Source organism: Diabrotica virgifera, chromosome 4, assembly GCF_917563875.1.
Source record: "Diabrotica virgifera virgifera chromosome 4, PGI_DIABVI_V3a".
In the NCBI taxonomy this organism is placed as follows: domain Eukaryota; kingdom Metazoa; phylum Arthropoda; class Insecta; order Coleoptera; family Chrysomelidae; genus Diabrotica; species Diabrotica virgifera.
The window spans coordinates 118,747,217-118,763,284 of record NC_065446.1 but is presented as its reverse complement, the minus strand read 5'-3'; the positions used below and the strand labels follow the sequence as shown (position 1 = coordinate 118,763,284).

Here is a 16,068-nt window from a genome sequence, read left to right as displayed (position 1 = left end):
TTATGACTACTTGTGATTTTAATTATTTTTTTCTTATAATTGTTTAATTTAGGGTAAACTAAAATATATTAGACGAAAATAAAATTTATTTTTTTGATAAATATACAAAATTTTGGGCGTCCTATATGTAGGACGATGGGCACTTAAGGGTACCTACATTAACTATACACTTTTTGTATGGTATACCAAAAAACAGTTGACGTGGAGTCCTTTGTCGCATTTTGAACATCTGGTGGTTGTTTTTTCATGGCAATGTGCACAGCGTGTTTGCTTATTTTGAGGAATTACCAAATGATCCATACGATCAAACCTAATGTCTAAACCTTCGGTAGATGATTTTGACCTTTCGAATGTGTTTCTTTTTTTTTATTTTGTAATAATAGCGTAGTGGCTACTCGTCTTCGGAACCTTAACTGATCAAGGTCCCCACCTCTTTGTCTATACAACTGCCAAGCATTTTGCAGAGCTACATCAATGCAGTGTGCCACTAGCGGGAAATACCATTTCTTGCTCCTCAGTGAAATTCTATAAAGGCTCAAATTTTGGTCACATCTGTCTACTCCGCCCATGTTTGCATTGTACAAGTTTATCAGATGTGGCTGCGACACCTAAAATATTATAAAATGTCATGAAACTAAGCATGTTGTTGAAAATAAAAAATAAATGCGTTTGTAATAATAATCTAAAAAACTATAACTTACCTGAATATTTGTCCGTTCTTTTCGTGAAAATCTTTTTACCCTATGCAGGGGGTTTACGCCTACTGCATTTGAGCACAGGGTGACAATGCTGTTGTCATGCCACTTCACGACAATAATATTCTGGTTTTCTGTTTTTTTTTTAAATCGAAAACGCCTCGAGCTTCCTTTTTTATTTCTTTTGAGTTTGTTAGTGGCTCATTAGGTATGCGATTTTCACGTATTGTTCCGGTAGCGTTGAAAGTTTTCTCCGATAACAATTCTAACAAAGATAACGTGGAAAAGAAATTATCAAAAAATAGGTGCATCCGTTTATTATGCCACCTAGTTCTTAAAACGTCAGCATACTCCAAAACAACAGATGGCCCTACTCCATAATCAATATACTTTTCGCTAATATTTGTGGTAGCACCTTGGTAAGGTTCCATCCAATTTACGTAGCCTAATCTACTTGCTCCTACCCAAAGTTTGTAGCCATAGCGAATTGGTTATTGTGAATAAATTGTTTGCAGCCGTGGCGGCCGTAATATGGTACCATGGCTTCGTCAACACAGTGCATTTCCTCACATTTACCAAATTTCAAAAATGCAGCATTGAGGTGATCGAACAATGGCCTAACTGGAGTAATAACACTCCAATGGATGCTTTTATCTCACGTTTTTCTATTTTCATGCAATGGTTTTGTTGCCCTGCATATCGATTTGATTCGACAACTATTAGGTCCAATATTTTGTCATCAAACAATAAAGAAAACATATCTAAAGGGGTTTGCAGAGGCATTTCTTCTTCATCGTTACTAAATTCTTCACCATCATACACCAAATCTTCGGTTTCCCATTTATAAATCTTTTTTCTCTTTATTGTTTTTGTTCTCTTTGATGGCGTTTCATATTCTTCCACTGATGGGGCATCTTTGTCATCTTCTGTATTAGAGGAAATGTTTTGCCTTGTATTATATTTATGAAAATTTATTTCAGCAGGCGCTCTAAGCTGTTTAGCAGGTAGATTATTTATGGTAAGCGTGTCTTCGTCACCAGAATCTTCATCAGTTTGAGAATCCGTGGCATTTTCTGGCGGAGAAATAGTCAATGACTCAACGTGCTCTATCATATCTTCCTCCTCCTCCAGCATAGCCAGTGCATCATTTAGAGAAAAACCCCTGGAAGTGTAAATATACATGACATATGCTAAAATATTGATATATTTTGAATAAAAGCATGTAATTTACGCAAAAATAAAGTTTGTATGTAGTACTGTTATGTGCCCAACGTCCTACATGTAGGACGCTGTGGAAAAGAGGTTCAAAAATATATTATAATATATTTGTACATTCCTGTTGATCTTATATTGCTAAATATACTTCTTTTTACGCTAAAATGCACATATTAAAATATTATTTATATAGTTTTAAAAATACAAATACAAATGCTTACCTTGCGAACGAAACACCATACTCCGCCATTTTCAAATTTACACAATTTTTGATGTTAACTACACAAATATTATGGTGTACAAGAACTAACTGTAACTAAATAGTCTTTTATATTTTATTACATCGGGTGGTTCCTAGAGATCGATTACCTGTTGTCAGCATTTAGTTACTGGGCAAGAATGAGACAGGATCGGACTTGCTTCAGGCGTTCTATATGTAGGACGTTGGGCATATCTGGGTTAAGCTGTCAACAACACTGTCGACGGCTCGAGAGCGGTTGCAAGGCGACAAAAGACAACTCAGGTAGTCAACAATCGACCGCCCCAGATGTCGACGACGACCGCTCGAGCTGTCCCTGTATGTCACTCAGTGGTAAACTACTGCCCCAGCAGTCCTGTATGGCCGCCCTAACATATCCGTCTGCCGCATCTTAGTATTCAAATCCATGATAAAAACTGTTATCTTGTTACTACTTTACTACTGGTTAAAATGGCAAATTATTGTTCTTGGAATATTATCTTTAATGTAATGCTTTCCAGATGTCTAATATATCTTCATATCGTTTTCTGTCTGTCTTTTCATATTGCCAGAAGGACGTTATCCAATTGTACTTAATACTCAAGAGAGGTACCTCTAGGAATAATTAAAACGATCGAAAACATCTACAGAACAACACAATAAAAGTAAAAGTAGAAGATGAACTAACTGACCCAATTGAAGCTGACAATGGGATGAGATAGGGGGATTCCCTGAGTCCTTTATTGTTCAACCTGATCATGGATGAAATAATAAAAAAAAGTAAGAACTAAAAAAGGGTACCAAATGGGAGAAAACAACTTAAAAATAATCTGCTATGCAGACGATGCAATACTAATATCTCAAAGTGAAGATGATTAACAACGTATGCTGCACCAATTTAATATAGCCGCTAGAAAATTTAACATGTAAATTTCCCCAAAAAAGACAAAATGCATGATTATAACAGCAAATACAGTAAGATGTCAATTTGAGCTTGAGGGTCAGATAATAGCACAAGTGATGGAGTTTAAATATCTAGGCATCACACTATCTAGCTATGGAAAGCTCGAGACATAAGTGGAAAATCAGCATTTGAATCGAGCAAACAGAGGCGCAGGTTGCCTTAATGGCACGATATGGAGAAATAAAAATATCGGAAAATAAATAATGAATGGCAGAATTTACAAAACACAAAACGGGCGGGTGGTTGTTTCTGTGGAAGATTGTCACTCCATCTCTTGCGCGGTCGGCCGATATTTCTTCTACCATGTGGTGATTAGTCCCATGCTATTTTTACGTGATTATTGGCCGTATACTGGCATTATAGATTCTTGATTTCATCTACAGTTAATGTGTTGGTTACATAATATAGTGTTATTAAGCTATCGTCGTGCTAATCTGTTTACTCTTTGTACTTGATTTATTACTTCTTTCTCAACGTCTCCATCGCTGGACAGTGAAATCCGTATTTTATTTCCAATAATACTTGTTCAATGCTAACTCCATCGACTTCCAGTTTACATCTTATTGGGTCTTTACTGATTACTATTGCTCTAGTTTTCTGAGTTGAACTCGTCATGTTAACTTCTATTGCTCTTACATGAAATCTGTGAACTAGTCTTTGAAGGCGATCTTCTAGATCTAGATAGAAGAGCTACTTCAGATAAACCTTTATTTTTCTTTCTACTTTCTATTTTCTTTCACCTCCGTACAGAGCCACGTAGTTTTCGCTTTGGAAGAGACTTACTTTCATTTATCTTTCTTTCGCCCAGGGCTTTTTAGCCGAGTCTAAAATGTTTGCTTTAATTTTTGCACAGCTTTCCTCGACTCGATCGCTTTGGATGATATGAATTTCTGGATTTTTCTACTATTCTTTTTTACAGGACTATGCCCGTCCTGTTCCGAGACATAATCCTATCTCTATGAGCAAAATATGTATGGTCCATAAGTAGGAAGCTATCCTTGCTGAGGACTCCTCCTCCATTATCCGGGTTTGGAACCGGAAACAGTACTGTTAAGCTACCCGGTCTACCTAACAGCACTGTTGGTGCAGTTATACCTATTTATATTATAATGTTTAATATGGAAGTTTTGGATACTTACTGATGCCTAATTTTTACAGATGTGTGTCAGTATATGTAATCCTAATTATACTACTTACAAATATTTTAATTAAAAATAGTAATTATACATTTTATTTTCCTTTTTTTAATTGTTCTGTTGTTAGATAGTCCACCTTGTTTCTGTGAAGTAAAAAATAAATTACATGCAATTTAATGGAATAATTACAATAGCCGACAGGTGTAGCCAATTACAATAAGTTGTTCACTTTACGTCACACCATTAGTAAATTAAAAATTAAGTAATACATATTGCTGACTGAAACGCTCTTGGAAGTTTCCCCGTTTTTTCTTAATCCGTACAAAAAAGTCCTTATGTTACCATGTTTCGATTATTTCGATAATGCTACGATGACAATTACGTGTCCCGTGTCCGATTTATTTGCTGTTTGAAGCAAACAATCATTCTGCAGTTCTGATTTGTGTAATAATCTTACGTTAACCTATTTCTTTTTGTTTTGCAGGCCTAGTATGTCCCAAGGGACTGTTATGCTACATTCCAGAACAGAAGAAAAGAACTTCACAGTAGCTACCCCAGAAGAATTCGTAAAGAGGTTTAACGGAACTAGAGTTATTAATAAGGTATGTCAACACTGATTCTCTTCATATTACAATGGTTTAAAATATTATCAAAATGCGGAACGGAAAATGAATCCGAGACGGTATTCGGTTGAGGAGGTGGTTTATTAAAATCTACGATATCCTCTGAATTGTGCTGGTAGAAATGCTCATCAATATTACAAAGAAAAAAGTTACTCCGCCACTATCGCATCACTGCACTGCATTGCTCAGTGTCGACCTAACAGCCTTCGAAGATCGAGTTCCTGGTCGCTATTACCGCAAAGGTCATTCGTAACAAATGGTTCCCTATGCCGCTTATGGTTCCCTGCATTGTTCGTGTCTGTCCAGCAGCCTTCGAAGATGGAGGTCCCGGTCGGTGTTACCGCCAATGGTGTAGATAATTTAGTGAATGCCGAACGGAAATTCACGATGAATCTGAAGGCCTTCCACTCCGATCTTTTGCGATTTTTTCCGATCATTTGCGAACGTGTCGAACAGATATGTTCTTTTACCCATAAACTTGCATTAACTGACGATGAATGTCAATAGGTGAAATCCATTTTGCATTTTTTTAAAAAACGTATCAAAGCATGAATTTCACATTGGCGGTAATAGCGACCGCCACCTCTATCTTCGGCTAGGCCGACACTGAGCTAAGTAGCCAGGCGAAAGTCGTGGGGTAAGAGAGAGGGAAAGTTTATGTGTAAGGCGGTGTTGCCAGACTTCTCCAAGCACGTCGCACTCTTTTTCAGCGGCATATGGAAACTTTTTTTACGAATGACTAGAATAGGGAATAGGCATAGGGAACCTCGTATTAATGCTGTCAATAAAAAAAGAATAAATAAAGAAGTATAAATATCTAACTGGGTTAGGAATGAATTGTTAGTACAAGCGTCTGTTTATATTGTAACGGGTAGCTGTGTTAGACACCAAACTCAGTAAAACACAAGTTTAATTTTCATAAAAATGTATTCATAATAAATAAATAACAAAAATAATATTATCTGCTCCCTACTATGAATAAGAAAAAGTAAAATTCAATACAGGCGAAGGTATCGACGATGCTACGATGCACTGTTGATACCTGCGAAAAATAAATACAGTTAATTGAAACGAAAATACGATGCGTTAGTCAGTATACACATACAAGTGTCAAAAATGAATAACCATTTTCAATTTCGTTGCAAAACGAAAATACAGCCGAACCATATCCTAGTCCAATCAGAGAGTGCAGCAAGCACCTTTACCGGTTTCGAAACTTATTAGTCTCTCATCAGGAGGCACATATGCTGCTCTCCCTGATCCAACCAAAACAAAACCCCGGCATACAGTCCCGGATTGTAACGAACGAAATGGCATAGATGCCCTAGCGGCAACTGCTAGCAAAAAGACTAAGTTTTCACTCTAATGGCATATAAAACAACATAATGCTATTCTACATCCCACCAGAATGAAAACAATGGGAACCTTCTCTGGTTACACCTCCGAGGCTTCTACAATTTGCAAGCCATACGGATGCTGAGACTAAGGAAGATGAGGGAATTCTACAATTTGCAATTCACGTCCCATCTGCTCAGCGCGGTAAAGTTCCAACGAAATAGTTCCCTTCGTACTCCAGAGTAAATGTAAATCAAAAATGAATAACCATTTTCAATTTCGTTGCAAAACGAAAATACAGCCGAACCATATCCTAGTCCAATCAGAGAGTGCAGCAAGCACCTTTACCGGTTTCGAAACTTATTAGTCTCTCATCAGGAGGCACATATGCTGCTCTCCCTGATCCAACCAAAACAAAACCCCGGCATACAGTCCCGGATTGCAACGAACGAAATGGCATAGATGCCCTAGCGGCAACTGCTAGCAAAAAGACTAAGTTTTCACTCTAATGGCATATAAAACAACATAATGCTATTCTACATCCCACCAGAATGAAAACAATGGGAACCTTCTCTGGTTACACCTCCGAGGCTTCTACAATTTGCAAGCCATACGGATGCTGAGACTAAGGAAGATGAGGGAATTCTACAATTTGCAATTCACGTCCCATCTGCTCAGCGCGGTAAAGTTCCAACGAGAATAGTTCCCTTCGTACTCCAATCAGAGTAAATGTAAATCAAAAATGAATAACCATTTTCATTTTCGTTGCAAAACGAAAATACAGTCGAACCATATCCTAGTCCAATCAGAGAGTGCAGCAAGCACCACTACATACAAGTATTCTTTTAGTATACACTTTATACCAAAGTCTGGTTTGCAGTAAATGGCCAACTTATACAATATTAGATATACAGACGATACAGTATTGCTGGCAAATAGTGCGCAGGGGCTCCAAAGGATTATGGATAATGTTGTAGAAACATGTAACAAATACGGCCTAAAACTAAATTGTAAGAAGACAAAAATAATGATCATTAGTAAAAACACCAACATAAACGCCCAAATTACAATAAGCGATACACCATTAGAAATAGTGGAGAAAATATGCTATTTGGGCTGCAATATTAAGAATACTTGGTATCATAGCTACCAAATAAAAATTCGCATTGAAAAAGCCAGAAACTCTTTTTGCCTTTAACAGGATGATTCTCTGAAAATTATCTTTAAGTATCAATATACGCATAAGAATTCTTAGATGTTACGTCTTTAGTGTCCCCCTCTACGGAGTAGAAAGCTAGAGTCTTACAGAAGATGCCATAAAACGATTGGAGACATTTGAAAAGTTGTGCTACCGTCGTATGTTGAGGTTCTCATATATATGTTACCGGTCAAACCCGATTTCAGGACAAACTAGTTTGGCCTAAGCCAAAGTATGGCCTAGGCCAAACTAGTTTGTCCTATCGCGCGTAGGCCAAACTAGTTTATCCTGATATAAACACACACACTTCAGGCCAAACTAGTTTATCCTGATATAATAAAGACTCACACTTCAGGATAAACTAGTACAGCCTGGTCTAGACCAAGTTAGCCGAGTCAAAATTAATTTAGCGAACATGTAAGGACTTTTACATGCGGGTAATCCCCAAATCACGTCCCAATAGGGATAGCAAAAAAAATTATACATCGATATATTGTATCGTATATGATACATCGAATGAAGATATTGATACATGCTATAATTCAATATATTCTTGTATACTTAAATAATATAAAAAATAATAAATAAAAGAATGAGGTTTTCTCCAAAAATTAAAAGAAAAGATACACTTACGAATAAAATCAAGTACGAATTAATATTGTTTTTGCCAATTTTGAAAAAATGTGAAAACGTTGAATTATCCACGTCCGTCTGTCCGTCCGTCCGTCTGTCTGTCCTGTCTGTCTGTCTGTACGTGAACTCAACTGCTCCCTCATTATACCAGGTAAAATGACAAATAAAAGCTTATAATCCAATGTTGTTCTGAAGCTATTTCCTTGTGGCATTTTTATAAATCAACTATTTTCAATGGGAAATAAGTCACAATTTTACCAATAAAATGATTTTATTTTATTAACGTTCCGACGCCCAAGTCGGGTGTCGTTGTCAAAAGTCTTCTACTTTAAAATGTATAATACATGTCTGAATTGCCGATATAAATGAGTCAGATTAAATAAATGATTAGAAGAATTTTTTACTAAGCAACAACATTTTTCTTTAATTTAGTATTATTTTGTATTTTGACAACGACACCCGACTTGGGCATCAAAACGTTAATAAAATCATTTTGTTGGTAAAATTGTTTCTTATTTCCCATTGAAAATAGTTGCTTATAATCCAAGGATGGTACTAAAGGTGAGAAATTTGACCTAGGCTGTCTGTCCGTCTTTTGTTTGTTTGTTACGAATAATTATAATTTTAATAAAAATGAATATTTTTCCAAGAACAAAGTATTTTATTCAATTTATTATTTATATTATTAAGCCGTACTAGTTCGCTGAATTACTTTTTTCTTCTTGGCGTTTTTCCATTATGAGTTTGCCGTTTTCGTCTTCCATAACACTCTATTCTCCCAGTCGCCATCTCTGAGGTCTCTATCTACCATAGCCTTTCCTATATAAGTTTTCCATCTCATAGCAGGTCTTCCTCTCCGTCTTCCTCCCCGCGAGTCCGAGTCCAGTAATTTTTTCGGCCACTTGTGCTCCGGCATTCTCTGGCTCTACTTTTACTACCACAACTTTTTTGTAATTGAGCATTCTACTTCTATGCTGTTTCATATTTCCCCTGTTCTTATTCTATTCTACCTGGTGATTTGTAGATTTGTAGTACCTTCTCATAAACTCCAATTCATCTGCTCCTATTTTATTTCGTATTATTGTTGTCACTGGCCATTCTTCCGCTCTTGTAGGGTAATATTCAGCATTATGCCCTGAAAAATCCTTTTTTGTTTTCTTTAGTTAGAGTGTTCTTCCATATCACTCCATGGAGTGCTTTCGTGGCTTGTTTTCCCCGTACTATTTTCATTTCTATATATTTCATACAGGTGCCATCTCGATTTATCATTTACCCTAAATACTTAAAAGTCTTACAACTCTTAATAGTGTCTTCTAAACTTACGTTTAAGTCAGCAACCAATCTGTAATCAATTACTTTCGACTAGATTAAATTGGTTTAGACTAAGCTAAACTAGTTTATCTTGGTATAAAAACATACACTTCAGGATAAACTAGTTTGGCCTAGGCCAGACTAGTTAAGTGTTGACTAGGCCTGAAGTGTGTGTATTTATATCAGGATAAACTAGTTTGGCCTAGGCCATACTAGTTTATCCTACCGCGCTTAGGACAAACTAGTTTGGCCTAGGCCAAACTCGTTTGTCCTGAAATCGGGTTTGGCCGGTAACATATACACCACACAACTAACATAACTATTCTCCAGAGGCTAAGAAAAGACAAAGAAATTATTAACACCGTAAAATACAGAACATTTGCTTACTTCGGCCACATTATGCGTAATAATATAATAAATACCGACTTCTACAGTTGATTCTACAAGGCAAGAGAGGCCCTGGACGTAGACGTATATCCTGGCTGGCCAATCTTAAGAAGTGAACTGGTCTAACGTCAACTGATCTATTTCGAGCTGCTGTGAATAGAATAAGATGGATCAATGTGGTCGCCATCATCTCTAGAAGATAAACACCTTTAGAAGAATAGACTTTATCGTTCCATATATTAGGCGTGTAATGGTATTAAGCTGAGTATAAGGCTAAATATGGGAACAATATCTTAAAGATTTGTTTGGTGATCAGAGAACAGAAGAGCCCCCACAAATAGATACAGATGGAAAACTAAATATTCTAACCGAAGAAGTTATGCGGGCAATAAAAGACGCAAAGAACAACAAGGCACCCGGCGAAGATCTAACAACAGTCGAACATTTTAAACACCTTAGTGATGATGCTGTCAGGAAATTAACTTACCTCTTTAACATTATATATGAACATGGCACTCTACCACATGACTGGCTAACATCCACATATATAGCTCTTCCTAAAAAACAAAAAGCAAGGAAATGTGAAGACCATCGAACTGTATCCCTAATGAGTCATTCCGCTAAGATTTTTATGCGAGTAATTTATGTGAAGAGAATTTAGTGTGAAGAATACCTGAGTCGTTCTTAATATGGTTTTAGAAAAGGTACAGGCACCAGAGAAGCAATTATGGGACTGACATTAATGGCAGAAAGGTATCTCGAGGTTCAAAAACAGCTTTTTTTTATTTGTGTGCTTTGTCGATTATAGAAAGGCCTTCGACCGTATTAGACACGAAAAATTGATTGAGGTGCTAAAAGAAGTAGGGCTGGACGGACACGACATAGTTATAATAAGCAATACACACTGGAACCACACAGGATGTGTTCGAGCAGACAACGGAAATACCAATTATGTAAACATAGAACGAGGAGTGCGTCAAGGGTGCATTCTGTCCCCTCTACTATTTAACGTCTATTCCGAACATATAATCAGAGCTTCGCTTGAAGATCGCTCTGAATGTGCCAGAGTCAATGGAATTATCATTAACAATGTAAGATATGCCGATGACACCGTAGTATTAGCGGAAACAGAAGACCAACTAAAAATATTGATGAACATACTATCAGAAGAAAGTCACAGACTGGGCTTGGATATTAATCTTTCCAAAATCAAAATCATGGTATTCCACAAGAACCCCCATGAACAAATTACACCCAACATACAAATCAATGGTATCACCCTTCAGAGTTCCCAAAGCTTCATATACCTGGGCAGAGAGCTAAACAGTCAGCTAAATTAGAAGACGCATTGAAATAGCAAGATTTGGCTTAATGAACATGCGTAAAATGCTCTGTAACCCCAAGCTATCAGTCACAATAAGATTGAGAACACTAAAGTGTTATGTGTGGTCTCTGTTACTATATGGCTGTGAGACCTGGACATTAAAACAGTATGACGTCAACAAACTGAATTCATTCGAAATGTGGATGTACCACCGAATGCTAAAAATAAGCTGGACCAGCAAAACTACAAATGAAGAAGTACTGGAAATAATGAACACACGTCCTCATCTGGTCAACACAATCAAAAGTAGAAAGACGTCATATCTAGGACACATAATGCGCCATATAGAATTTGAGCAGCTCCAGGTAATATTAGAAGGCAAAATCGAAGGTAAAAGGGGTATAGGAAGAATGAAAAATCCTGGCTCCGAAACATCAGAAATTGGACCCACACAACAGGGAATGACTTAATCCATCAAGCCCAGAACAGAGAGAAATTTGCCATATTGATCGCCAACCTCAATAAAGAAGGCACTTAGGAGGAGGAGGATAAGGCTATAATTTTTGTATGGGCGCTCTTGAGATATACAGGAGGGCAGTATTTAGCCCTGAAGTATCAAGTCAGAGTTTACCTGCTGATGATTTCATGATGACCCACAGAGCTTCTGTATGATATAATTGCGGATTCCTAGCTTTGTTGCGGTTTTCTCCAGGTGCATTTTAAACAAGCGACAAGCGTATTCTATCCAGAGTGACTCCTAGGTATTGAGGGTTGGCGGTGAGCTTATATGAAACAGATCTGCCGAAGTCTCGAAGACTCTAAATGTTAATGGGATATGTACAATAAGCTAATGGCTGTGGTATATTGTGTGGGGATTTTGTCAGTTACATATATTGCCTCTGTTTCCTAATAATAATTATATTCAATGAAATACATTTTTCACAGGTACTAATAGCAAACAACGGAATAGCAGCAGTAAAATGTATGAGATCAGTGAGAAGATGGTCATACGAGATGTTCAAAAACGAAAGGGCAGTAAGGTTCGTCGTAATGGTGACTCCCGAAGATCTAAAGGCCAACGCCGAGTACATCAAAATGGCCGATCACTACGTTCCAGTACCAGGCGGAACCAACAACAACAATTACGCCAATGTCGAACTCATTGTAGACATCGCTGTCAGATGTCAAGTGCAGGTAAGATTTTATGTGGTTGAATATAGCAGTCTTTTTATTGAAACAGTAAATAAATCATATTTGTATATTACATATATTGCGGTCAAACTGTCAGTAATGCTGTATAATATATAGTTCAAACCAAACCCTTTTTCAGTCCGTCATAGTTTATCGAATTCTCTCTGACGTATTAAATTGGAAGTGACAGAAAAAAGGTACATCCATGATTATTATACATAGAACTTAGAATCTATTTATTGGTATAATAAATAGATTCTAAGACACTGGTGCAAGAGGCACCCTGCACCCCGAAGTACGGGGCTCAGGTCTCCACGAAGCCGCCTGACAGCCTTGTTTTCTTTATTATCGTGGTTCTTGGTTTCCGATCACCATAATCAGTAATGTGGTGAATTTCCTTTATTCTTATAACGTGTCACAAGGGACAATTAATTGGGGCGGTTTTCCTCCTCCATTCTCTCTTCCTTCAATGAGAGATCAATCCAAAGACTTCCAGCTTTGTAAAAGGGCTTGCACGTCGCTGTTTACTGTGTCTTCCCAGCGCTTTCTTGGCTTTCCAACCGGTCTCTTTCCCCGCATTCTAGCATTCAGTGCTCTTTTGGGTAGTCTATCCTCTCCCATTATTATCACATGTCCGGTCCATTGCAATCTTTGTATTCTAATGAAGTCGGACAGGGGTGCTTCCTTATAAAGTTGATAAAGTTCGTTGTTGTATCGACTTCTGAAGATTCCGTTTTCCCTCACAGGTCCTAGTATTCTCCTCAGTACTTTCCTTTCGAATGTGTTGAGTTTGTTTTTGGATGTTTCTTTCAGGACCCAGGCTTCACTGCCATAGCATGTTATTGGTCGAATTAAAGTTTTATAGATTCTCATCTTTGTATTTCGGCGGACACTTTTAGACCGAAATATATGGGAGAGGGCAAAATAAGCCCTGTTTGCCTGCGTTATTCTCTTCCGTATTTCTCCATCTTCTGATCCGTCTGCATATATTTCTACTCCCAGGTATGTAAACTTTCCAACCGTTTCAATGTCATCTTCATGTATAATGTTTTGTGGGACTATATTTCTTCTCGTCTGAGTCATTATTTTTGTTTTTCTGTGTTAATTTCCAGACCTAGCATTTTTGTTTGTGCTTTTAACTTTGCGTATGTTTACTGTGCTCCTGTTGTTCTATTCATAATATCAATATCATCGGCATAAGCGGCCAGTTGAACCGTTCGGTTGGTCAGTAGGTTTCCTCGTCCAGTTTGCATTTGCCTAACCGCATACTCCAGTGCCAGGTTAAACAATGTCCAGCCAGCCCATCTCCCTGCTTTAGTCCCTGCGAAATTTTGAAAAAGTCTGTCCGGGGGTTTTGTATTCGTACACATGCCTGAGTTTCATCCATTGTGGCTCAAATGAGTCTTATTAGCTTGTGTGGTATTGCCAATTCAGCCAATATATAGTATAGTTTGTTCCTTTTGACTGAGTCGTATGCCTGTTTGAAGCCTACAAACACGTTGTGAACAGCAATATCGTGTTCCCATGAGTGGAAAGTGTCTTAGTCTGAAAGGGTACTTAGTCTCAAAGGGTACTGGTAGTTTCCAAATTTGATTTATATAATAAATATAGGTTAGTACCTAATGCTAGTGGTATTTTTATCTGGAAAGAATGTATTCCTCGTACATAATTTTAATTGTTAACACGAATTTATTATTGCCATATTCCCTTTTCCATACAATGGGATTACTTGGATATAATAGTCGATTTTATACTTATTTAAAATATATATTCCTAATGTTTTATGGGTAAATATTGTGTTCATAAATGTATTGTTATATAGTTTGTATTATCACTTTATAACACCGTCGTAAAATTCACAATATAATTGCTTTCCGTGTAATGACTTTCCCCTGCCACTAAATATGTCATATGGTATAGATAGATTACAGAATGTAATGACGAGAATATAGTTTTCTAAAGTCATAAATAAGTTAATGATCCAAAAACAAGAATTACTTTTAATTGCCTACTTTGTTTCACCTAATTGTAAAATATTTATTTATCTTTTTGAGATATTGTCAATTTTAAATTTTTGTGATCTTGTTTCGTTGTTATAGGTCGGCTATATCATTATGAGTTGTGCTTAAATTACTAGCAATTTAAGAGCGGCAGTTTGAAATGTTCCTAGTGATAAATGTAAAAACTTTTTTCTTTCTATTACTACACAATATATAATGTACCTATGGGGCGGTTTTTTTAATTAAATATCGTTTTACTATGTAGACTTGGTGATTATGACAATTATTTTAGTTTTGCAAAAAAGGCCACACTTTTATTTATAATTCTGATTTATTTATCCCCCTGATTTGAGAGCCATTACAAAACGACAGTTTTGAAACTATCCTCGTCATCGAAATTTATAAACGCTAATAACTTTGTATTTTGCATGACGACATGTAATATTATTACTTAAAATCGTGGCAGTTACTGGGTTATTAGAGTGTGCTAAATTTCAAATACACCGACCAAATAGTTTATGTTATGCCATTTGTTTATCCCAGAGAGCGATTATTTAAAGAACTCTACTTGTCCAAACAGTCACTCGTAGAGGTATTTTGTAAATCGCAAGCGATTATTTGACGCTTCATTTTTGAGGTATATTAAAAAATCTTGAACATTTTAGTCAAAAGAGGCAGGAACTAACAGGAACAGGTGCTCCGATGAGTCTAAGTTAAAGCCGAAATACGTATAAGCACATATAGGCCTGGATCCCGATTACCAAAATAAAGTTGATTAATAGCAAGCTGAAAATTTGTTAATATCTTAACGGTGTCTAGTCGGACAAACTTTAATGCATGGGAACACTGGAACAGAGGAAATTTTAATTGTGGAACGTGTCATCCTGGCAAGTTTGTGATTGTGAAAACTAGCAGGTTTTTTTAAATTTATTCAATAGCAAACTTTATGTATAATATATGATAAAATGCTTATCCGACAAATATGTTGAGCATTTTAATAAGTTCGGGACGTGGAGCATATCAAATGACAGGAATTTTGTTGTTGATAAATAGCAGTCTGATTTTTACATGAGAGTTTCATAAAAGGGTGACATAGGACGTTCTGTCCGACAAAATACATAGGACGTTTTCGTAGCCTGACATTCGAAACCTGTAACCTGTTCCACAATCAAAACTTCCCCTGTTCCAGTGTTCCCGAACATCAAAGTTTGTTCGACTAGACACCGTTAAGCTATTAACAAATTTTCAGCTTGCTATTAATAAATTCTTTTTTGTTACGCGGGATCCAGGCCTAATAGTAGAGGCCCTGTTCTGTAATCAAATCTGAATCATCTTGACTTTCACTTAAACATTTTATTACATTTGTTATTAAAAAACAGTTTGAAAAGGGCTGACTTTTTAGCTTATAAACATTTAAAATAACGTTAACATATATTATGTCACACGCTGGTAAGGAAGCTCAATGAGAAGCTTTCGTTTTTTTTTCTTAGCATTTTTTCTTACAATCATATTTTTATTGTTTATTAACATTAAGAGCTGCAAATTGGACAAATTCTAAATAAAGATCTAAATTTTATGATCCAACTTATAGACGGGATATATCGTGAAGGATTAAAAAGTTTTAACCCGTTAATATGATGCTGATGCTCCTTGTAAAATGCCGCCACGGAAAAGTACAGGGGACTAACACCTTAATAACACATTAATTGCCACAATTTCAAGGTATATTATATAGTCCAACCATTTTTAATTGAAGGCGACTCATCTACAAATTGAGCTGAGAACTATCGGCAACAATGTTAAATTTTAAAACTAAAT

General features: G+C 36.6%; 1 protein-coding gene across 5 annotated transcripts in view; it reads left to right on the top strand.

The window, feature by feature from the left end:
* LOC126883135 (acetyl-CoA carboxylase) overlaps window positions 1-16,068 on the top strand; it is a 465,330-nt gene that overhangs the window by 299,739 nt on the left and 149,523 nt on the right. For all 5 annotated transcript variants that reach the window (XM_050648387.1, XM_050648384.1, XM_050648388.1 and 2 more), the window contains 2 exons: window positions 4,733-4,850; window positions 12,005-12,253. In XM_050648387.1, the coding sequence (XP_050504344.1) occupies window positions 4,733-4,850; window positions 12,005-12,253 (367 nt within the window). The remainder of the gene's footprint in view (window positions 1-4,732; window positions 4,851-12,004; window positions 12,254-16,068) is intronic.